The sequence below is a fragment of the Chenopodium album genome, chromosome 27 (assembly GCF_948465745.1).
Source record: "Chenopodium album chromosome 27, dcCheAlbu1.1, whole genome shotgun sequence".
Taxonomy (NCBI): domain Eukaryota; kingdom Viridiplantae; phylum Streptophyta; class Magnoliopsida; order Caryophyllales; family Amaranthaceae; genus Chenopodium; species Chenopodium album.
Genome location: NC_137860.1, coordinates 22,239,155 through 22,264,278, shown reverse-complemented (window position 1 = coordinate 22,264,278; position 25,124 = coordinate 22,239,155). Strand labels below are relative to the sequence as shown.

At 35.0% G+C, this 25,124-nt stretch overlaps 3 protein-coding genes across 4 annotated transcripts; 1 reads left to right on the top strand and 2 right to left on the bottom strand.

Annotated features, from left to right (window-relative positions):
- Positions 1-5,822: 5,822 nt before the first annotated feature.
- On the bottom strand, positions 5,823-7,995 carry LOC145619785 (uncharacterized). The gene is given in 6 exon segments (XM_081674479.1): positions 5,823-6,536; positions 6,743-6,748; positions 6,937-7,298; positions 7,301-7,381; positions 7,464-7,689; positions 7,780-7,995. Coding segments are annotated over 6 exon segments (1,605 nt in total).
- A 5,514-nt stretch (positions 7,996-13,509) lies between these two features.
- Positions 13,510-19,916, top strand: LOC145620273 (uncharacterized). Its single transcript, XM_081674918.1, has 3 exons — positions 13,510-13,587; positions 14,214-14,456; positions 19,367-19,916. The coding sequence occupies exons 1-3, from the start codon at positions 13,519-13,521 to the stop codon at positions 19,625-19,627; spliced, it is 573 nt and encodes a 190-aa protein (XP_081531044.1). The 5' UTR covers positions 13,510-13,518; the 3' UTR covers positions 19,628-19,916.
- A 1,719-nt stretch (positions 19,917-21,635) lies between these two features.
- LOC145619399 (G-type lectin S-receptor-like serine/threonine-protein kinase At1g11330) lies at positions 21,636-24,922 on the bottom strand. 2 transcript variants are annotated; one of them, XM_081674083.1, is made up of 7 exons: positions 23,610-24,922; positions 23,419-23,529; positions 23,184-23,338; positions 22,886-23,096; positions 22,439-22,676; positions 22,212-22,359; positions 21,636-22,112 (listed from the first exon to the last, which is right to left on the bottom strand). In XM_081674083.1, the coding sequence occupies exons 1-7, from the start codon at positions 24,883-24,885 to the stop codon at positions 21,681-21,683; spliced, it is 2,571 nt and encodes an 856-aa protein (XP_081530209.1). In that variant the 5' UTR covers positions 24,886-24,922; the 3' UTR covers positions 21,636-21,680. The 2 variants fall into 2 exon arrangements, with proteins under 2 accessions (XP_081530209.1, XP_081530210.1); XM_081674084.1 differs by lacking the exon at positions 23,419-23,529.
- Between the last annotated feature and the right edge of the window lie 202 nt (positions 24,923-25,124).

The following is a 25,124-nucleotide window of genomic DNA, read 5'->3' as shown; positions in this document are numbered from 1 at the left end:
CTTTTGTGACAGTGGCATGTGGTTTGGGAGCCAATAATCCATCGGGTTTTGGTTACGGTTGTTGTGGTAGAGGTGGGTGTTAAGCTGGGGAGGTTAAGTGGTGGAGGTGATTGGGTTGGTGCTGGTGGCTCAGGGGAAGTATGGTAGTGGAGGGGGCTAGGTCGATGGTGGTGTCGTGATGGTGGCTGGTGTGGTTTGATTTTTTATTATTATTATTATTTAGTTTTAAATTAGTTAATACTCTCTCCGTTTTTAAATACTTGCTCCATTTCTCCATACGCGGAGTTTTAGGAGAAACTACAGAAAGTAATAAAATATGGAGGTAGTGGGGTTGGTGGAAGAATAAAAAATTGTAAAAAGCAAAAGTACTGGAGAGAATTGGAGGAGAGAGAATATATGTTGGGTCCACTAGGTGAGAGAAATTAATAAAATATTGTAAAAGCTTTCCAAATAAGGAAATGGAGCAAGTATTTAAAAACGGCCGCAAATGGAAAGTGGAGCAAGTATTTAAAAACGGAGGGAGTAAATGTTACTTTTTTTTGAAGAAAGTGTTAAATTTTTTTGAACAATAATTTAGTGCTAATTTTTTTTTTGAGGAAATAATTAAGTGTTAATTAGTGATAAATAATCATGTTTTGTAAATAAAGTTTAAATTAGATCTTATTTTTGACTAATCACGTAATGACACGTGTAAATTAAAATCTTAAAAAAAAATTACCTACTCAATAGGTTACCAGTCACTTGGGACCATTTGGAGCAAATTCATATCAAAGTTCAGATTATTAAAAAATAATCCAAAGTTGGGATTATTTTGAGTGGATGCGACAAAGTTGGGATTATTTTTCTCAATTTTTCCTTTATTTTATTTATATCCTCCCCTTGTGCTATTAGGTTATTGTTATTGATTTAAAATCTCATTTTTATTCATTGTTTCTAACGAGTCTTAACCCTTTACATCTTTTTTTGTTGAATTATGTACAACAATAAACTTGTAATAGGAGTACGCCAAACTTCCTTCACAATTGAGTGAAAATTTTCTTATAGCTTCCAAAAGTTTTAAAAGCAACTTAAACGAGGGTCATAATGTTGCTGATTGAAATGTGAATAAAAAAAAAATAAGTGTGATTAGATACGATAATGTACCCAAAGAAGCTCTACTGCTATGTATTAGGAAATGTTTTCATAGATTTATAAGTTCGTATTACATACTTTATCAAGCCTTTTATTTGTAGATTGTGTTGTTTCCAAATAAGGGGGTGCTTGGTATCAAATTAGTAAATATAAGGGAATGGAAACAAATTAGGAGGGGAAAGGGTAATATATAGTGTCAGGTGTCCACCGTGCGAGTCGTGCGAGCTGGGTTAAATTAGGGTTAGGTGGGTCGCGGGTTGGGGTTTCATGACACACGACACGACACACGTTAGGTAGGGTGGGCCGGGTCGTGGGCTGGGTCGGAGAAGTTGGACACACCAGGGTTAGGTTCGTGGGTGGGTCGAGCTGGGTTCGTGGGTTAGACGGGTCGTGGGTGGGTCGAGGTGGGTTTGTGGGTTAGGGTGGGTCAAAGGGTGGGTCGAGGTGGGTTCGTGGGTTAGGGTGGGTCAAAGGGTGGGTTTGGGTTGAGTTAGGTTAGTGTGTTAGGGTCGGGTGGGTTCGTGTGTTAGGGTTGGGTGGGCGAAACGGCTAAATGGGGTGTGTGATGTTTTAATTTTTACAAAATTAACAATTTGATGGCTTGCTCTTAATTAAGATGCCTACGTATCCTTATATCACAAAATGAGGAATCAAAGCCAACGTAGTTCTTATACTGTACTTATTTTGGAATTTGGGGGAGGTGGGGGGGGGGCTTGGACCTATCTTTAGTAAATTAAAATTTAATTTTGCAATTAAATTCTAATTTTCGAAAAATAAGTTGCCTACGTATCCCGAAAGAATCAAAGCCCACGTAGTTCTTAGCGTACCTGATTAAGACTTTTCTAGCCACCCATGTTTGTTGCATCATCATCCCCGGAAGCTGCATCATCCGTTGACGACTCCAATATCATCACAGGATCATCTTCATCGTCTTTGTCTTGCTTTAAACCTTGAGTTCTTCTTTCAGCTTGATCCCAATCTTTCTTACAAACACAAATTTGAATGCTTTCCGGAGTTAAGTGAGATCTTTTTTCATCTAACACTCTTCTACCTGCACTAAAAGCAGACTCGGAAGCAACAGATGAAGCGGGAACTGCATGTATATCTTTTGCAATTCTCGCTAATATAGGAAAACTTTTTTGATGTTCTTGCCACCATTTTATAATTTGAAAGCTGTTGTTAGTCTCATGTTGATATGACAAATAATCATTAATAGCAAGTGTTGAAGAAGATGATGATGAGAATGATGTCGATGCTTTGTGTTTTTTTTTTTCATAACTTTATCAAGAAAACCAAATCTAGAATCGGAAGTACTAGTATTAGTTGGTGTAGCTAAATCAAAACCATAAATAGATGCATAATGATCATAAAGGTCTCCCAAAACAGATTTGCATTTGTTAATATATTCACTAACATCATAATCGATTCCAAAACTTGTATAATAAAATTCTAAAAGATTTTCCAAACCTTCAGCTTTGACACCGGGGTCAAGAATAGCAGCAATTCCATAAATAATTGGAAATTCACTAAAATAAGTATGCCACTTACGCTTCATGCTATCAAGAACGGGACGAAGTTCATCAATCTTCGTATGCTCTTCGATGGTGTGAACAACTTTAACACACTCAATTACTACTAAATGAATGTTAGGCTCATAGATATAAGAGAAAATATGAGTTGCACTATCAAAAGCATTTAAAACATCACAAGCAAAAGAAGCATTAGTCCATTGACTTTCGGTTAATAACTCAGTAGGATCAACACGAGTCTCATTGTAAAGTTGGGTCAAAATATCACGATACTTTATAGCATCATTCAACAAATTAAAAGTAGAATTCCAACGGGTAGGGGTATCAATAGACCATTGTCTTTTCTTAAGACCTCTTTATTTACACATAGCTATGTACTTTCGTCTAACTGACTGAGTTATCCTAATCCATTTTATAACTGTTCTAATTGGGTTTAGCAATGGTTGCAACTCAGCGAGACCCTCTTGAACAGACAAATTCAAAATATGAGCACAACATCTAACATGCAAGAGACTACCACCCAACAATAAATGCAACTCGAAGTCATTTTTCAAATAGTCAATACACTTTGTGTTTGCAGTTGCATTATCAAGAGACAAAGAAAAAACTTTATTATTCAAGTGAAATTCTTTTAAACAATCCAAAATATGAACTTTGATGTTAAAACCGGTATGCCTTTCTTCCATAGCTTGAAAACATAGTATACGTTTTTGAATAAACCAATCATCATCCACCCAATGAGCAGTAATGCAAAGAAAAGGTTCGCCCATACTAGATGTCCATGTATCACTTGTAAAACTAACACGACCATCAAAAGTACGAAATAATTCAATCAAACCACTCCTATACTTATAATAAGAAGTTTGTGTATAACGTCTTAGGGTATTTCGGGGGACACGAGTAAATGCAGGCTGTAATGCAACTTTATTAAAATGCTCAACATTTGCATTTTCACCATAACTAAAAGGGTACTCATTAGCAATAACTAAAGTACTCATTTCATCAATCATTCTATCTTTATCATAATGAAAAGGTGTACCTCCGCCTGGTAGATGGCTCATGTATCCACCCAATTGTGTTTGGACGGGCATCCCATCCCCCGAAGTACGGGGGCCATTTTCGAACAACTCGTGTTTATTTTGCAAATGCCGAGTCAAGGTTCCGATTCCATCTCCCGTTTTCCAATTATATGACTTGACATTTGCACCTAGCGCCTTGCAAACTAGGCATGTACACGTGAACCTCTTTGGTTGACCGGGTTGCCATCCCGGGGGTGTAACTTCCACTCGTTCAAAATGTTTCCACACCCAAGAAGTTTGTCCTCGACCTTTACTTTCACCGCCACCACCTTTCATAAATCAAATTATTGAAATTAATTTTTAACGCTATTTATGAAAATACACTTTTAAATTTAAAATATTTTAATTATAGTAATTTAAACGCATTTTTCATGGTGATTGTAAATTATATAAAATTGGAAACTAAAATAACTTCTTTTTTTTTTAGGACACTAAACTATAATTAAACTACTATTAAAAATAAACACTATATAACACTAAATAACACTTGAGATTTTGAAAACAATTAATTTTGAGTTAGAGAGAAAGAAAGCTTGAGTTGTGTGGAAAATTGAGTGAAAAGGAATTGGTATTTATAAGAAAAAATACTAGCCTTTTTTTTTAAAAAAAAACAAAAAAAAAAAAAAAAAATAAACCCAAAAAACTAGCCAGTACATATATAAGTTACCGTTAGTTTTCATAAAAGTTGCCATCTTTGAATTTTTACACAAATACACAAATTAGCCGTTAGAACAAAGTAGCCGTTGGACTTGGATTAGGTGGGTTGGGCAGGTTGGGTTGGCAGGTTATGCGGGTTGGTGGGTCGGGTGGGCTGGTAGGTTTATGCGGGTTGGTGGGTTGGGTGGGCTTGTGGGTTGTGCGGGTTGGGTGGGTCGTGCTTGATGGGTCGAATTGGGTGGGTTCGTGGGTTGGGTGGGTCAAATCATGTGGGTCAAAGTAGGTTGAACGAGTTGGGCCGAATCACATGGGTCGAAATGGGCTGGGTCAAAATGGGTTGGGCTACAATTTTTAGACCCACGGCACAACCACCTTTGCAGACGGGTTGTGCCGAGTCGGATCCGGGTTGGGCCCATTTGACCCACAAGCCGTGCGAGTCAGGGTGGGCTGGGTCCAACCCGGCCCACTGGCCACCTCTAAGTGTTACCCTTACTAGTTGTTTGGTATTACTAAGGAAACGTAAACAGTGATAACCAATCCCTTTCTTCTTGTTTGACATAAATAACTTGGAAACAAATACCTTTCCTTCTATTTTTTGTTATCTTGGCTAACTTTTGCTAATTATTATACAATGTAGAGCAACACTAATTACCATAATATACATATATATATTTTTTGAACCGATTACCATAATATATCATATGCTAGATATAGGCAAAGTCACATAAATTGTTGATTACAAAAGCATTGAAATTCTAGTATTCTAAAAAAAAAAAAAATAAATAAAAGGAAATTTTGACTTTTACCACCAAAAAAAATCAAAAAATTGTTTTTTACCACCAAAACTTCTAAAACTTTTATTTTACCACCAAAAAAATTTCTAAAAATTGTTTTTTACCACCAAACGGCAAGAAAACCGTTAAATCTAACGGCTTAAAAAAAATTTCCTTCGAATTTCGTGCGCAAAATATGTTTTTCATGGGTTTAGGGGGGCACTTTGGTCCTATGGGTCCAATTTGAGGTCAAAATTGACAAAAAATGATCGGAAATGCCTCGTTTTGCGTGTTCACGCAAATTGAGGTTTTTTTAAACACGCAAAATGAGGCATTTCCGATCATTTTTTGTCAATTCTAACCTCAAATTGGACCCATAGGGCCAAAGAGCCCCCCAAAACCCCTAAAGAGCATGTGTTTGACACGAAAATCGAAGAATTTAAAAAATTCCGTTAGGTTTTTGACGACAGGTGGTAAAAAACAATTTTTAATTTTTTATTTGGTGGTAAAATAAAAGTTTTAGAAGTTTTGGTGGTAAAAAACATTTTTTTGATTTTTTTTGGTGGTAAAAGTCAAAAAATCCTAAATAAAATAAAAAAGCATTCCAAAACCATTGAAACATTAACTCCAATAACAACTTAGGACAAAACTTTCTACTTCTTCTTAAGAAGATCAATTGCATATTGTTTCTTCATATTAGTTGGCGCTTGATAGAAGATACGAAGCTTATGTTCTTCCGCCATGAGAATTGTAGCAACCTCCAAAGCTTTGGATGGAGAAATTCCATCTAACTTCATCACCTCATCCAAAACCTTGTTCACTTTTTCATCCATTATTTGCTCTCTTTCTTCCGCTTTAGACCATGCACTAGCCATAGTCCCAAGATTGACATTGATATTTTCAAATATCTTCCAAAAATTGTTAGAAACATCATGGAGGGAGGCCACTAAATCATCATCATCATTCCTACACAAACTCTTCAAATCTACTTTGTTATTTCCCTTTACCTTAGCCTCCTTTGCTTTTGTAGAACGTTTTCCGGATTGAGTAGTGGAATCACTTGCGGAAGAATGAATCGTAGAAACCTTCACTTTTGCCATTTTTGAAGGAGTTGAATGATCATCCTCTATCTTCATGGGACGTTTTCTTGATTGACTTGTAGAAGAATAAGTGTCCGAATGAGTAGAATTCACATCATCTTCTTCATCACTCTCAACATTCAATGGTTGCTTATCAATCTCTTGATCCATATCTTCTATAGCATCAACAAACAACTCACTTGCATCTCCGGTAGCTTTGTCTTTTGCGTATATCTCCGCAAGAGTTTCATAGTGAATGAATGGAACTCCAAACAACCCCTTAGCTTTCTTATGAGTTTGCCATATAAGAGATAAAACAATTAAATTAGTATTTTTTTATGCATATACTATATATTCAGATATTTAGATATCAAACACAGCAGCATTCCTAAAGAAAACCCTTAGCTTATTAGAACCGCATCTTCTTCATACGTCCAATACCTTTTATTTTTACCTCTTCCTCGACTGCTTGCCTCTCCCTTAGCTTGACTAACCTCCATCTGAAAAAATTGCAGATTTTAAGGCATATTAGAACTCAACAAAACAAACCACAAGGCTGATTATAATAGAATTAACAGAACATATCATACATTAGACATATATAACAAATTATATTAGACATAACTAAACATAATACATTATAAGGCATATCATACATTTTGTGTTATTGACCATGTCTACCTCTCGCCCTCCAATCATTAAACATATCTTGGGCTAATTCATTTCTAAAATTGGTCCAATGATTCGAAGTAGCAACACTTGTAATAAATTCCCTCTCATCATCAGAATCACTCTCGGAATCATCATCGGATTCACTCAATTCAGCTTCTTTTATATCATCCGTAGGCATGAATTTTCTAATTAGATTATGTAATAAGCAAAAAGCCATCACGATGCGTCCATGAGTTCGAATAGGGAAAAACGAAGGACTTCTAAGTATACTCCATCTTCCTTTAAGTAGGCCAAAACATCTCTCAATCGCATTTCGTGCCCTAGCATGTTTCATGTTATAGAATTCCTCGGCACTTTCGGGTTGTCAATCCGTCCATTTTTTAAATGGTATCTTTGACCTCTATATGGAGCAAGAAAATCCTCACAATTCGTATACCCCGCATCAGCCAAATAATAATTACCTTCAAAGTTATTAAACAAAATGTTACTACCTACCAAAACTAACAAAACATATATACTCACAAAAAAAAGACCTTCACTTACCTCGAGGTACCCTTAAACCGTTTGGTCTAGAAAGAGCATTTCGAAGTACACGCATATCATGGGCCGAACCTTCCCAACCAGGAAGAACATAAATAAATTGCATATTAGGTGCACAAACACCCAATACATTCATAACAATTGTTCCTTTTCTTGTTCTATACTTTGGCCGTTCTTGTGAAGGCACATTTACATTAATGTAAGTCCCATCTGATGCCCCTAAATAATTCTACAAAAATAGGAAAAAAAAATATTACTTACAAACAAGCAAAAATAAGAAAATCCTAGCAAAACGTAGGGGCTTTGAAAATACCAATACCTTGAAAGATTTCCATCTTTCATCTTCAGAATCATCCGATATTGGTGTGGGATTGTAAAGTAGTACTTCATGCAACTTGAGAAAAGCCCTTAGACAAAGGTGAAATTGTCGGCTCACGGTTTCTCCACTTCTAAAGAAGTATTGTCTAATAGACCTATTCTTCTTATGATGAGCCAACGTGTATAAAAACATGGCTACTATTACTTGAAGTGACATGTTTTTTGTTCCACTCAAACCCCCAATATCTCTAAGCATCTCACAAATAATATTGAAAGTTCTTCTATTAACGCGAAGCTCACTCTTGCATTTCACATCACTCTCCCTATAAAGCCCTCTCAATACTAACATTCGTAACAATTTTTTATTTCTTTTCCTTTCTTTTATTTGAAGACCCCTTATCGTAACAACACACATCATATGCCACATCCAATACATCATCAAAATAATAATAACCATTGAAATAACTAGTTGTATTTGTTTTAGCTTTTTCTTCCTTATGGAACGCATAAGTCGAGGCATTGTAGAAACCTTGAAAAATCAGTCCAAAAAATGTACACTAGCATCAATATACACTAGTATCACAAACCATAAGCAAAACAATAGCAATCAAGTAACAAAAATTAGAGACCCAATCTGCCTTTGACTTTTGCTAAACAAAGCTGATTTGCAGAACAAAATCAGTAAGTATTACTATTAAGCATTAACTCGAAATTTGGGGGAAAAGAAGCCAAATAATAATAGCAAATTATAATAGCATAAAATCGAAATTTGCAGAATAAAACATCAGTAAGTATTATTTCATCAACACTGATAAAAGAAACCAAATAATAATAGCAAATTATACCATCTAATTTAAGCTTAAATCAAAATTTGGGGGAAAACACAAAATAACAACAAATTACATGCAATAATAGCAATATATACCATCAAATTCAACATAATATCAACAAAAAGAGAAAAAAAATACTTCGATCAAACAAGAAAGTAAATAATTCAAATCAGAATGCGAAATTGATATCATATAAACCCTAAAAATTGAACAAGCAAAAGTGAAGAATTTACCGTACTTGAGATTGAAGAAATCTGTAGATTTTAGGTAGAAAACTAAAAATTTTGGAGTGAAATCAGGAGAATTGCAGTTTTCTTTGGAGAATTTTCAGAAAAATTATCGAGCGAAGTTGAGAATTGTCGCTAGAATGGTTGAACGAGAGGAGAGAGGAGAGAGAAAATTTGTTTCCCTTTATTTTACTCTGGAAACGTTATTTGTTTCTCCTAATTTTTCTCTGGAAACAAAGTAATGGAAACGGTTAGAGCCAGGAAACGGTTTTCGTTTCTTTAGCGATTAAACAAACACAAAGTAAGGGAAACGGGAACTGATTCTGTTTCCAACTCTACCAAAAACCCATACCAAACACCCCCTAAATGTGTTAGCAATTGTTACATTTAGGAAACGAGGTACTTTTTTTAGTTGGTAGCTTGCAAAAAAGCGACCTCCTAATTTACCATCGTAATTAAGCATTTGATTAAAGTCCCAGATAAGCATTCAACCAATTGGATGTTGGTGTAGTGGTGATTGTGATTACACTTGGTACGGAGGACCTATGTTCTATCCCCCGCAACTACAATTGGGCGGGGAGTGAGACCTAATCACCCACACTGATCCCCGAATGAGGATTAGCCCAAAGGGTGAACTGGGTAAAACACCAAAAAAACAAATAAGCATTCAAAGTAGTTGAATGTTTCCCTTCCTTACTTTATAAAAAGTACAATATTACTCTTATAAATAGTGTGCTGCCAACTATATCCTTTAAAATGTGTATTTGCATATATAGTGTTTGGACAATTAATATGTACACATTGTTTTTAATATATAGTGTTTGGACAATTACACCCTCTAAAATGTTTATTTTGTTATTTACCCTCATTAATGATAATTACCCTTTTTTTTAACTCTTAAATATTGTGTGAACATTTATATCCCTAAACAAATTAAATTTGTTTACCTATTTTCTCTTATTAATTTGTGTTGTAAAGCTAAATCGAAATAGATTCTGATACGGTGAGTTATGGCGCACACAATGCGCATCGCACACATTAGCTGCCCTAATTTAAAAAAAGAAATTCAAATATTCTCAAAGGATGTCCTTGTCACTTTCATAAATAGGCCGAATTAAGTAAATCTTAATTTATAGGTTTTTAAGTAATATGTAGATGAGCACATCCATCTTTAAATAATTATATTTCATATGCCAAATAATTATATTGCCATCAAATTACCCTAATTTCACTTGCATGATTGCTTGGTTCAATAATAAATTTGTTATCAATTTTTTTTGCTTTATTGAGTTAGTTTAAGTTTCTAAGACACAAACAATATTTGGTCTACTTAATTATATGAGTATTTCATATTTGAGATGACCAACTCAACAAAAGCTGAACCTTTTTCCACCTTGAATATTCCAACTTAAAACTCTCATTAATTTGTATTAGACAAGACACCAATACATCTTGTACTTCCTACTATATTGCTTTTATTTATTTTCCTTAGTACGTCTATCACGTACTCCATATATGAAAAATGATTATGACCGTTTATATTATTTATGAGGATGTCCCAATTATCTCTCTAATAAAAAAATTAAAAATCATAAATTAATCAATTAAAATGCACAATAAACATGACATTTTCGTAAAATAAATCAAAATTATGAGACCTATATATAACAAAAGTTATTAATTTATCTATAATTTACCACTAATTTTTTTAATTATGAGATAAACTTGTATTTTCTCGTTATCTATTCTGTTAACTAATACTAAAGCAAAACATTGCTGACATCATCTCTTCTCAAGAAAGTATATGTGTTACTTTTTTACAAAAAAAAATTTCCCGCCTAAAACCATTGATGATTTCATTTTTTGTGATACATTTTTTTTGAAAGGTTTTTTTTTTGAAAGTGATATTTTGTAAACAAGCTAAGTAAATTCTTTCAATAACTTTAATCTAGAAAATTAGAGTATAGTAAATAAAATAGCAATTGTATTCCTTTCTTTTGATTTAAAATCTATATATCATTCCCTCTTCTTAATTCCTTAACACTAATATTCAAAATCTAGTGTTCTTTGCACCAAAAAATAAACGTATTCAATTGTTCAGAAATTTCCTGAAATATATATTCAAATTAGGTTAGATCCCGTGCCATGCACGGTGATCTTTAGTTATATATATAGTTATATAGTATTGATTGAGAAGTATTACTGTACTCAGTATAATCATAAATTAGTCGAGAAATAATAAAAGTATGAAATATGTTAATCTGGTATTTGCAAATTTAATTGTAGCTTCCAATACACAACTAAAACAAAAGTAGGCAAAAAATCTGAACAATATTTTTTCTTATTGTAAGATTATTTTAAAATTTTGATTTTTGGTATATAATTGATTATTTTTTTAGAAAGATTTGTGAATAAATCTTTTATTTTAAATATAATAATTACTACGAGTATATGTTAATATGGAATATGTTAAAAAAAAATAAAATAAATAATATGATTTTTGTAAGTGATTTGTTTCCTTGAAATATTTTTTTTTTAGTAAAAAGAAAAAAAAAATAACTAATGACACACAAGGAGATGACACGTGTCATTGCCTTAGTTTAAAAAAGCGCGCCTGAGGCGCGCCTAGGCGCAAGGCGCAGCTAGGCGCCAGTTTGTGGGCTTTTTCCAGGCGAGGCACAGGGTCCCCTGGAAGGCACTCCAAAGGCGCGCTTTTGTGCGCTTTTTTGCCAGGCGCAAGGCGCAGCTAAGGCGCGCTTTAATGACTTGAGGCGCAAGTCAGTTTTAAAATTCAAAAAAAAAAAAAAAGGTCACGTGATATATAGAAGAAGAAGATAGAAACTTATAGAAGAAGATAGAAATAATAATTAAAATAAAAAATAGAAAGTAAAAGAAGATAGAAGAAGGGAATTAGATCGACATTTGAAAGAAGAGAGAGAAGTCAGAGAACTTGAGAAGCAAACCCTACCTTGGCTGCCATCTCCACTCGCCAGCGATCTGCCGGAGCTTCTGCCGCCACCTATCACCGGTAAGTTTCTCTTCTTTTTCCTTCTCTCTTTTTTTTTTCCTTTCTTTTTTCCCTCTTCTTTTTACTGTTCTTAGCTTCTGCACTTCTTCTCTGTTTCACGTTTTTTTTTCTCCCTCTTTTCTTTCTATTCTTCTTTTCTTCAATATTTTTGATGTCAAAGTTTAAAAGTCTTTTCTTTTCTTCAATAATCTGAGTAATTATTTGCTTATAATGTCAGTAGCTTAGTACTTAAAAGCTACTTATGTCAGTAGCTTATGTGTGCGTATTATTACTTACAGTATGAGTATATTGCACATATTTTCAGATTATTGATGGATGGAAATACATCATCGGGGTCGGATACTATGGATCCGGCAAGGAAATATGCAACACCGGATCCTAACCATCATAACAATTGGACATGTAAGTTTTGTAATGGAACGTTTAAGGGAGGGGTCTATCGTATGAAGAAACACTTGGTTGGAGGTTTTCGCAATGCCAGAAAGTGCAATGCATGTCCACAAGCGGTGAGGGAAGAAATCCAACAATTTATGATGAAAAAGGCACAATTTAGGATGACAATGAGTATAATGAGGGTGATGAGTATGATTTGGATTAGGTTATTAGGATTATTCTAGTACTTAGGGGCTTAGGGCAAAAAAAGAAGAGCTTGGAGGACCAAGTTTGCATTTCTTACCCTCTTTTCTTTTCATTATGTCATGTTTTAGACTATTACCGTCTTTTTTAATATGAACTATGCTTTATTATGTCATTTATGCATTTATAATATGATTATATGTTATTTTGAATATTATATATGATCTAGTTTTCAAAAATGAAAGTTTTAGAAAATTTAGTGCGCCTCACCACCTCAAGGCGTGCGCCTTCGCCTTGCGCCTTGCGCCTAGGCTCCGGGGACATAGTGCGCCTCGGTGCGCCTTGCGCCTCTTAAAACTAAGGTCATTGCTGGTGTGTCTTTTAGTATATAGTACTGTATTGATTGTATATACGAGTTTTTACACTATAATTTAGTTTAGATGAAATAATAAGTTATCAGATCCGACGATAACCATCAATCCGAATATACGTGTCATTAATCTGCCTCGTACATTTTTTTTTTTTTTTAAATAACTGTAATTCTTTCTCATTGTCTAACTTTTTAACATACTGATTTATTTACACTGCTCTCTCTCTCCTCCATTGGTACGTGTACACTAAATCCTCCATTGAAGTGCTTCTGAGCTTTTTGTCCTCCATTGAAACAACCTCTAAGGTAAGAGTTTTTTTTTTTTATTTTTTATTTTTTTATTTTTATTTTTAATTTTCTTACTTTATTTTTTTTTATTAATTTTAATAATTTTTATTTATAGTCATCGAATATCAATTTCACAATCTAGGGTTTATCTTAATTTATCTATTAATATACTAAAATATTCGTCATTACAGTTAAGTTAGGGTTCAGTTGATTATTGAACAATTGGTTATATTTCTGAAGCTATGAAAGATTTTAACAATGGGTTTTTATGGTAGAATTTTGCTATGTGCTATTTACGTTGATATTCTAAACTGAGTAGGATTTAATGTGATTTTTAGAGCCTAATTTGATAATTGAGTTGAATTTGGTTGCTAATGTGTTGGATGCTGTTGTTTAAAATCCTTAATTGTAGGACGGAACTATGAAAATGGACCTTTTCTTCCCGGGTGAGGGAAGCCGACTCGTTTGCCCTGGCTCAGGGACGGACCTGGTGCTCATTCAAAAGTTATTTGTGAAATGCTGATAAATCGAAAGGATTTTATGCGATGTTTGCTGTGTTTGATGCTTGTTACGTTGATGCAGCTAGACCCTTTATGCTCATTTGCCGCTGATAGCCAATGATGCTATAGTATGCACATTGTGTATGTGTTAGCATTCATAGACTGTTGTTGTTTGCGGGAGACTTTTGGAACTTAGTTTCTTTTCGAAACATTAAATTTTTGAGCATGTGTAATTAAGTACTACGTAATGATTTGTGGCTCGTTATAGCATACTTTTGTCCCTAAGTTGGTAAAAGCAAGGATAGTCAGTGTCTACATTCAAGTGACTCATGCTTGACTCCTGTTTGAGATGGCTTTCTATTCTAGGGGTACCTGCAAAATTGATGTGGTGGCTCCTAGTTGAGCCTCAAATATTCATGTGCAGTTGTGCCTATCTCGATCTATAGAATAATTATTGAATCTCAAGAGGCCTGAAAGAAAGCATAGCCTAAGAACTAATTTTTTAAAAGACTAAGGAGGGGGGAGGATGTCAAAGAATGATGATATTGTATTAAATGTATAGTTAAAAGTTTGTTATGATTACAATTGATTAAAATGTTAATCTATACTTGTGCAGACTGGAACTATCTCGGTAGTGAGGGTAGGAGTGCAGGACAAGCTTATCAAGCAATTAAAGATGCCACTTTATGACTGTGTGCTATTACTGAAACCCCATGTGTCGCCGGAAACCTTGATGGATTTGGTTGCTAGGGTGGGGAAACATGTTTATGCTCGAAATGGTGTGCTTACAGAGATAAAGAAATTTGGAATTGTTCATCTGGGGTATGGTATAAAGAAGCTTGATGGAAAATACTATAAGGTAATAGCTTAGACCTTCCTTTATCTTTCTACTTTTTGTAGCAATTGTGTATGATTTTAAGTATCAGTTTTTGCTGAAGTTAGCACATCGTCTCAAGCTTTATTCATGGCTATATGCTATATCTATTGTTTAGGAACACATACCCACTTCTCAGATTTCAAATCACTAATGTATTGTTTACTTGTTGGGGCTAAGAAGATGATTCAATATGAGACAGAGTTATTCATAGAACTAAGGGTCAAAATGTTTTAATATCTAACAATTCTTGTTTGGACTTTTGGGGTGACCTAGAATTTATTTGTATGGGCTGACCTAGAATTTATAATATAGGGTATATCAATATCTGTATGCTGGGACCTAAGTGAGCAGACTTTTTGCAGTTTGTTATCTTTATCCCTGGAATTTGAATAGGAATATCTTTTGTTGTTGGCAGAGCACATACCTCCTTTACTAGCAATGAGTTGTGCTGTGGAAGTAATTGACTGTTAGGTACAACGATTTTTGTTAGGCATATCACTGGACAGTTCTGTGCTTGGTTTGCGTTTCTCCGCAATGAATATTTTCTGTTTAACTTCTCCAAATTTGCATTGATACTACTTATTAATAAGGTTATTTGGGAAGTCATCTTTGTCGTTGAAGATTCTGATGTCTTTATAATCTTATTATTGAGTATTATCAATGCTTTCATCCCAAATAATCTTATTATTTAATCTTATAAAGGGCTATTTTTCGCGGTTTATTTGGTTCTATTTATTGTCGGAGGTATAATTCTTTGCTATTGAGTAGTATCAATGCATATCTGGAGTATTAGATTGATATCAATGCTTTCATACTACTCAATGCTTTCATCCGGAGAGGGGGGGGGGGTGATAGTGATGACAAGAAATTAAAAAAACAAAAAGCCCTCGATTTTTTCATTCAAGTCACATCTTTTACAATTTAAAGCCTTTAGGCCCTTATATTAGACCCTAAAACGCCCATTATTTTTCCTATTAGGAATTACCTTTATGCTACCTGCTTGCCCTCAACAAACCACAAAAGTAATTCGAATCTATTATTGTAGTTCTCCTACTTCAGATATGAAGTTCACATAAAATTAATGTACCACAGCTCAGTCATTTATCAGCATTTTTCTATCATAGGAAAGACATTAATGTTGTCCTTGACGGTTTTATAGCTATATATAGCATGCCAGTGGCATCGATGACCAAGGAGAAGGTTGTTAGAAGGCTAGAAGCTATGCATCAGCTTTTATGGGTAGCAATGGCTAAAAAGGAGAGAAAGATAGAGGCTTACGCGAAAATAAAAGTACAATTAGCTTAATCTGGCCGTCAAGCTGATGTACAAGAATTGTAATTTGAAAGATTCTGATGGACAGCAGTTCAGGAGTTCAATCGATCATAACCAAGTATTAATTTGACAACATCAAATGCATTTGGTCTAACAAGCATATTAAAGTCAATTTAGTTGAATTGGAGACGTAGTGAATTGCAATTAATTTTAGGACGATGCTCAGCCCATTTTTGAGTCTGCTCTTCTAAGGTAAGGTCATGTGGCTATTAGAAATTTAGAATAGCTTTATATGGATTCTTGAACTGTCCATAAACTACATATTATCATTAAGATGAGTTGATTAGGATTGTCAAGATGTTTCTTGAAGCACATAACAATAAAACAAGCCTTAGCCCCAAAATGATTTGGGGTCATTGAAATTAATTTCTATCATTAATCAAATATTTTGCAAATTTAAGGCTCAATTGAGTAAGCATGTTAGGCAAGTGGGCTATTGTACTTGTGTTGCAAATGTTATGCATGGTTAGTATATGTTTCCCGATGGCTAATATCTCTAAGATGTAGCTGACTCTGAACAAAGTTAGTCTAGGTTTAATATAAGCAGTTTCTTAGTAAAATCTAGTCCTTATCTTCTTAAATCTACATCAGACCCAGAAACCTAATAAGATTGACTTATTGCACTATTCATACACCTCTGACAGAACTGCTCACTTGCCTATCATGCATACTCCATTGCTCTAAGCTCGTTAAGCCAACTAAGGTTAGAGGCCCTATTGCTTAAGCTCATTAGCCAACAAAGGTTTGAGGCCTCGAGGGCTGTTTCAAACAATTCTTGCTTCATTTGACATAATTGTATCATCCAGAATACCTGCATTAAGTACAAGTGATTGATATTGAGCTGTATGAGTCAAATAGTTATGTTAGTTTCATTAAAAGAAATATATGAAGTCAAATTGGAGAACCAATTTATAAAACTCAAGGTGCACTAAGGTGATTTGGAGTTCTTGTGCCTCAGGTGAGTATCGGTGTGTTTCACACCTATTAAACAGTAAAAGATTTTGAGAAAGAAAATGTTGTGCGCCTCAGGGGATGTGCCTAAGGCGTTCTTCATTGAATTCGCTTTGCTAAAACCTCAGCACCCTTTTTTAAACTCTGAGAGGAATCTGTAATGAACTAGCAATCTGATTTGTGTATTTATATAAATAAGCAGAAATTTAAGATTGAAAGCTTGAAATTATATTAAACTTGCTAATGGTTTCTTACAACAGAATAGTAGGTTTAGCCACAAAGCTCATATTAGTGACTTGAGGTTAGAACTCTCAAAAGGATTCACTCCAAAATTCTGCCTACCTTCTCCTTTCTCCTCTCTCTCTATTTATCTAAGGATACAGACTATTAACCTAATAATACTAGACTTCCCAAAGTGCCCCTCCTAAAGTTAGTTTATTACAGAATCCATTGAAGGTTAGAAACAAGTATGGGGGATGCATGTTTTGGTTAGATGACAATAAGGGAGAGATGTCAGAATTAAGGGTCATCTAGTCCCTTCATCTTCAGGTTATGGACTTTCTTTTCATATCATACTAGCTTAGGCTCCGTGCCATGCACGGTAAGTCTTTTTTTTTTTTTTTTTTTTTTTTTTTTTTTTTTTGTGTAAAAAACTAAAATTATTATATCTAACAAATGAAAGTGATGCTTTAAAGTAATAGTTATTTTTAATATCAATTATATAAATAAATTTTTATTAATACTACTTTTTCTGGCAAAATCTAATATTACTTTGTTTATCAAACAATTAAAAAGGAGTTGGAATAATATTTTAGGTAAATGTTTATGGAAGAATAATAAACACCAAATAAAACCGAATATATTTGTCATAAAATAATATAAAAGTTTTAGAATGATATAATTATAATTGTATCAAATATTCACAAAAAAAAAAAAAAAAAAAAAAAGTTAAAAAGGAAAGGACGGTTTTAGAGGGAAAAAACAGCACCAGGATGTGACATGTGTCACTCCCGGTGTCAGTTTTAGTATTTAGTTATTGATGGGAGCATAAATCCATTTGGATACTACAGTTCTGAGACCTTTTAATATTACTTAGTTGGTTTATTTTGAGCATTTACACTGGTATGTTGGACCTTACAGAGTTGCAGACACTGACAGATAGCTGGTCAGTCGCACCCTGTGATTCAGTTAGAGGGTGGCTTTGTGAGGCTTTTGTGAAGAGTATGGGATAAATATCTAGGGACTAATTTTAATAAACATATAGAAGTTTGATCATACATATATTTTTATTTCTCAAAACCATGACGAACATCCCTTGTGATGTGGGAGAAATTTTTAAAGGATACCAAACTCAGAAGCACTCACTTCCCACAAAGGTTGGAGGTCTTTGGGGAAGTTTTGGTTGATGTACTAGTTTGATGGTTTATCAAGGTAAATTAGCTAGGGAATCCTTTTTTTTTTTTTAATTAATTTATTTATTTCGATTGTCTTTTTAGTAACACTAGTGGAGTTTTTGTTGAAGTAAATATGATTTCTTAGTATATTGCTCTTCTTTCGAAAGTGATTTACCATTATCTAGTTCAAGTTATATAAACCCTGCTGTTCTCAGAATTGAGGTTCTTTTCTCAGGCATGACTTAATTTGGACTGTTTGTTCATGTGCTGATTTCCTGTCCATCATCCAGCTTATCAATCAATCAATCAATCAATCAAAGCCTTAATCCCAAAAGTGGGGTCGGCTAACATGAACCAAATTTGATTATTCCGTGTAGTCATCAACATAAATCTTTCTCCTCCATCCCTTACGATCCAAAACTTCATCCTCACGTAAATCCATGCACTTCATATCCTTCCTCACTCCTTCCAACCAAGTCATCTTTGGTCTCCCTCTTCCTCGTTTAATCCCTCCATGGTCCCACTCTTCCACTCTTCGCACCGGTGCACCCTCGGGTCTCCGTCTTACATGTCCAAACCAACGCAGACGATTTTCCCTTAATTTATCTACAATGCCCGCCACACCTACTTTCTTGCGAATAACCTCATTTCTGATTCTATCTCTTAAAGTGTTTCCACACATCCACCTTAACATGCGCATTTCCGTAACCTCCATCTTTTTAATATGCTCTTTCTTAGAAGCCCAACATTCTGTACCATAGAGCAACACTGGTCTTATGGCAGTCCTGTAGAATTTTCCCTTCAACTTTAAGGGAATGCTGCGGTCGCATAACACTCCCGTGGCCGCTCTCCATTTAAGCCACCCTGACTTAATCCTGTGGGTCACGTCTTGATCAATGTCACCATTCTTCTGGATGATCGACCCTAGGTACTTAAAACATTCACTCATGGTCAAATCCTTTCCATCCAAACTCACCACTTCATTGCTTGTCCCCCTCTGAGTGCCAAAACGACATACCAAATATTCAGTCTTACTCCGACTTAGCTTAAACCCTCTAGATTCCATCATCCAGCTTAGATTTATTTTATTTTATGTTCCATTTTGTGAAATCATACTATAGCTGTGCTATATGCCGGGAATTGGGCTTTCTTTGTAGACAAGGATAATAGTCTTGCCATTTACTGACATGTGAAATCTCTGTTTTATTTGCGTAGGGAAATCTAATGCAGATGACCATGATGGCAACTCCCAATATAAACAAGGAGCTTCATTACTTGAACAAAGAAGACCGGCTACTACGATGGCTCCTTGTAAAACATCGAGACACACAATTTGGTTTTCACTACCCGGGTAATGAAGATTCAAGAAGTGAACTATACAAATTCACATCGCCTAGCATATATGATGATAGAGATGGGGATGAGGTTGAAGATGATGATGAGGATGATGAAGAGCCAGAGAAGCAAGATGGTTAAGGATCATCGGATATTGCAATTCCCATGTAATTTCCTGTTCTTGCAGTTTGCGGGTAATAACTTTTTGCAGAGTGCATATGCAACTCACCAAGTCACTATTGATGGGTGTCTAGATTGATTTACTGTTTTACGTATTTGTACTCTTTTTTTTTTCCTTCCCTTTTTAGCATTAAGATATTGTACATTTATCCTAAACTACAAGTAATAGCTATAAACCCGTAGTTTTTAATCCTCTTTACTTCAATATTAAGAATTTTGTGGGGGGATTTTATTACAATTCCCTTACTTATGATTGCTGTATACTGTACCCATCCAAATTGCAGTTCAGCGTTGTTTTTTTGTTTATGTGCTTGTTGAAAGCTTCTATTCTCTGCAGCTAGGTGGCCTGGGGGCATCTCTTAATCATCACTAATAAAATGGTTCATTAAAAGGTGCATTTGCGAGTTAGTATTATTGCCTACACGGTATGTATTTAATCATACTCATTACACACTATGGCATTTTGCTAAAAAAATACCAGCTGATTTTTTTGTTGGTATGTTTTTGCTTTTGATTGCAATGTATGTGCAGGATACTACTAAGTTAACAAATATGGAGTAATACAATTAAGGTCTAGTGATATACTTCTAAGTAAAGCCTTCCAATGATTTAGTTAAAGCGTTTCTGTGATATATCATATATACGAGGTACCTCTATTTTCCTATGTTCTCTTTTCTCTTTGGCTCGTGTGATGTCCTCTCCTCTTCTAGACTGTAGCTTGTTTTTGCCTTTTCTGTTCTCTGTTCTCTTTCTTTCTACTGCAGCTTCTGAGCTTCCTGTCTCTGATTGTTATGGACAAGCCATTTTCTCCCGGGTATTTGCTTAAAATGCCTTGCACATTTATATCATTCTTAAAACTTGAACCAATCTATGTGTGATTTCCGTTGTAAAGATGACATTCAGTATACTCTCTTTATAACCATGGGATTTGATAAAAGATGCCAACCCTTTTACTATTGATATCGACGGTTGTGCAAGTAGCAAGTAAGAGTGAATTTCAGAATTTCTAGCAGGTGATGTTGGAATTTGTATATGTGTGATGTGAATAAGGAATTATTTGCTGTGAGTTCTTTCTTTGTCAGATCTTGACAGTCTTAAGCTCCTGTCATACTTACTTGAACTATGCTCGTAATGTTCTCCGGCGGTTATACTTGTTTGCGAGAACTACATCTCTACATTGATTTCGAACAGTATCAGTGGCTAACTACAATAGGTCCTAGCAGCAGAGTTCGATCAAAAGAACCAATTTATCTGCTGTATGTTAATTAACCTCACATACATGTCTGATGTATGAGTAATATATTAAAGTGTTGGACTCAACCATTCTTTAGTTTTAATTTTTATTTATTTTTTTTTATTTTCTTACATTTTTCGGATAAAATGAAGTATTAAATGTCTATAGCATGTCCGAGTGGTCAAGTACTTAAATAAGATAGTATCTACTTCGTAATATTGCCCTACTGCCCAAATACTATCTTTTTCTGTAGATGACGAGTTAAATCCCCATTTTCTTGAATCCTGAACGCGTGCATAGTTTTACTATGTAACCTTATCAAATTCATCCTATTAATTGTATTTCAAAATTCTCATTTCTTATTGCTACTGTCCCTTATTAGGTTAAGTAATTTGTATCTATGACGAGTTTAGTGAAGTTTACTACAAGTATAATTTACGTGTTTTGGTTTTTACACATTTTGCCCGAGCTTAATGGTAATTGATGACTATGTAACCTTAAGCATGTCTATCAGAGTTATAATTCTTGTTCACCTTTACTTTAAAAGGGTGCAAGAGATATTACCTCCATTTAAGAAACATTACAGAATTTTTTTTTGAAACATCACAAAAAAGAAATTTGATAGTTTAACCAATGAACTGCAGTTATGTATACTGATGTCTAAGCATAATATGTAGCAAACGCCAATCATCAACGTCCAATTCAATTCATACTGTAAAGTTATTCAGGAGAAAATGCACATGTATAGCATCATTTTACTGCTTTTTTGTTTTATTGGAATCAATTCAGTTCAATAAGAGTATCACACTTTTCGACTACTGTTGCCTGTTGGAGTGTTGGACTTCCAAACAGGCCGTTGATAAACTGTACCTCTGAGGCTCTGACTGCTATATGTTGAGAGCTCATGTTATCGACCCTGTATAATTGTTGTGGAATAAGTGTTAGTAGAACTGCTGAGGAGGAACTACTTTGCTGATCCTCCGAAGAAATCTCCCATTCTGTGAACGGAGGTTTTTTGGGATGTGGTAGGTGTTCTGCATCAGTTTCAAGCATGGATATAACTGTTGATATGTTTGGCCTATCTTTAGAAAGTTCCTGGACACACAATAGTCCAATCTGTATGCACTTAAGAATGCTTTTCTCCGAACATGGCTCAAGAATCGCAGGATCAATGAATGTAATCATATTCCCCTCGTTCCACAATTTCCATGCCTGAAAACAAAAGGCCAAGACACTTGTTAGATAGTGACTGCAAATTCTGCAATATTGTTTCATCTTATATGCAAGGAAGTGTAAAGTTTGATCACTTACAGATCCCATCAGCGTCAGAGATTGCTCATCGCGGTGAAAGGTGGAGTTTTTTCTTCCACTGATGATTTCTAATAGTATAACTCCTAAGCTGTAGATATCTGATTTTTCAGAGAAGTGCCCCATTGTGTATTCAGGAGACATGTAACCGCTGCCATACGAAAAATGTCAGGCAAGTTCTGAGATTTATTGGTCTTCAGTTTCTCAGTAAAAAACTAAAGCTTACTTACTAGGTTCCGACCACTCTTTTAGTGTTTGCTTGATCTTGGTTACCCCCAAATATCCGTGCCATGCCAAAATCAGAAATTTTAGGGTTGAGATCTTCATCCAACAAAATATTACTTGGTTTTAGATCCCTATGAACAATTCTTAATCTTGAATCCCTGTGAAGGTAGAGGAGACCACGACATATGCCCTCTATAATATTGAAGCGTTTCTCCCATGATAGATGTTCTTGATGCAGGGAATCTGTTTACAAGCAAAACCAGCCAGGTTAGTTTAGTTTTTTTTTTGACAGACAGGTTAGCTATTTTTTACTCTCTTTGTTATTTTTTAGGGGTTGGAAAATAGAATGGAATGTAAATTCTTTAAAGAGAGAAAAAGAGATTAAAGGAAAAAGATATGTAATGATCTGTATAAACATTGCAAGAAATGAAGCAACATAACATAATACTTACGAAAGAGAAAACTATCCAAGCTTTTATTAGGCATGTATTCATAAACTAACATTTTCTCCTCTCCTTCAATGCAACATCCCAGAAGTCTGACAAGATTTCTGTGCTGAAGTTTTGAAATCACCTTCACTTCTGTCATGAACTCTTCTAGGCCTTGTCCAGAAGATTTTGAAAGTCTTTTCACTGCTATTTCCTGTCCATTTTCCAATATTCCCTGAAGTATATATAGAACATAAAAATAAATACAATTCTTTGTTGGTGTCACATAACTCACATTCCAGATTGATCAAACAAGTGTTACCTTGTACACTGGACCAAATCCGCCTTCTCCAAGTTTGTTACTTTCATCAAAATTGTTTGTAGCATTTCTCAGCAAATCGTATGTATAAAGTGGTGGCTCATGTAGTTCAAGTTGGCCAACTTCAAAATTGTATCTGTTTGATTGCTGTCTCTTTCCTAATTTATTTGAGTCAATATGAGAAATTTTGGAATGCTAATATGACCAACACTAGTAACATTAAGAACATATATGTTACCTTTCTGCTTCATCCGCCTTCTCAGAAAGTATATGAATATTGCAGCTAATATTGCACTTAAGATTGTTACTGATGTAATAATTGCAGTCTTTTTGTGACTTTTACTTCTATCTGAAAGTAAAGTATGCATCAATTATCATTTCATGATTATGCACCAGTACTATACTAAGGAGGAATGAGTTTTGTTTTACCTAGCTCTGATGCTGCTAGACGGATGTAAAGATCCACCCCACTAGCGGAAAAACTCTGAGTATCAATCAAGTCTTCATTCCATATCATGCATCCAATATTCAAATGATATGCATAAGCTAAACACGAACAGTTGGTCACACACTTGCTTCTACAACCATCCTGACTAAAAGCTGATATCGGCACTGCTTTGTCTGGCACTTTCGTTGTCTGTAGCTTTAAAAACACATCTTCAGTGCCTCCTTGGATGCCACACTGAAGTTTTTTCCGTCTTACACACCCACTGCTCGTATTTCCCTTTTTCCATTCCTGCTCAAATTTCGGTTTAAAACCCTGCAAGCATTTGCAAGTCGCAGAGTCATGAATACAGGAGCCGAAAGCCCCACACGTTCCATACACCTCACACGCTGCTGATGGAGCTACCCACCCTGCAACCCAGTTTGCACCATCCCAATATTGTTCTATAATAGTACCATTAGACTTTAACTGATAATTGAACAAGAGAGAGGTGTCTTCAGGCTCAAACGACATGTCATATGTTCCATTCCCATCGTTCTCCTCAAGAACAAATCCATCCTTCAAAGTATTATCAGCATTTGGGAGTCCAATTAAATTGTTTCCATCAAACGGACCACTTCGCCAGTAGTTGGCACCATCTTTCCACATAAAGATTTGGGCAAGGCCGTTTGGGGTGCCTATACCAACTGAGATACTCCCCACAGATGGATCCGAGGGGCTTTTCCATGATCGGAAAATGATATTATTCTTGTTAGGAGTACTTAAAACTGTTGGTCTCATACCAGGTAAGAACGTATCTGTAGGATGATCAAAGCTTTTCCATACTGTTGCCGGTGCATCAGTAGAGTTAGACTGCTGTAAAACCAGGTTCCCTGAATCCAGAAGTTCTGCAGTTGAATTCTTAATGGCTAATCCTGTTACATTTGTAGACCAAATGATCTTTTTCTGACCATTTATCAGCTGAAGATTTCCATCGTCAGAAATCTGCAGTACACCGGATGAATCACTGATGGGGTTATCGCGATTTGCCACCCAAACAACAGTCCTATCAGGAACTTGGTTAAACCATATACCAACATAATGATTTGCCGAATTCGGAGGGCTGAAAAACCCAAGCTTGAAAGTACCATTTCTTGATACTAAAGATTGAGAATCCTGCAGAAATTGAGTGGTGGTGATGCTGTGATTGTCGACAGCAGAGCAAAAATGACAGCAAAAATAGTGTAGAACAAAGAAAAAAAGCCAACTAAGAGAAGCCATTGAAGATGCTTTTGGTAGCTCAGTTCTTTTTACCTAATTCATGGATTTGTATGATTTTATATGATCATTCATAAACATTATTCCTTTAATTAGTCTCAGTGATTAAGTCTGATGTTGACAATAGGTACATTCTTTATTATTATTGGAGTCAATAATGAAATTGATGGGCAGCCCTACTTCCTAGATTTCGCCCCAGTTTCTTTCTTTGATGGAAAACACTAACTATTGCTCTTAAGGTT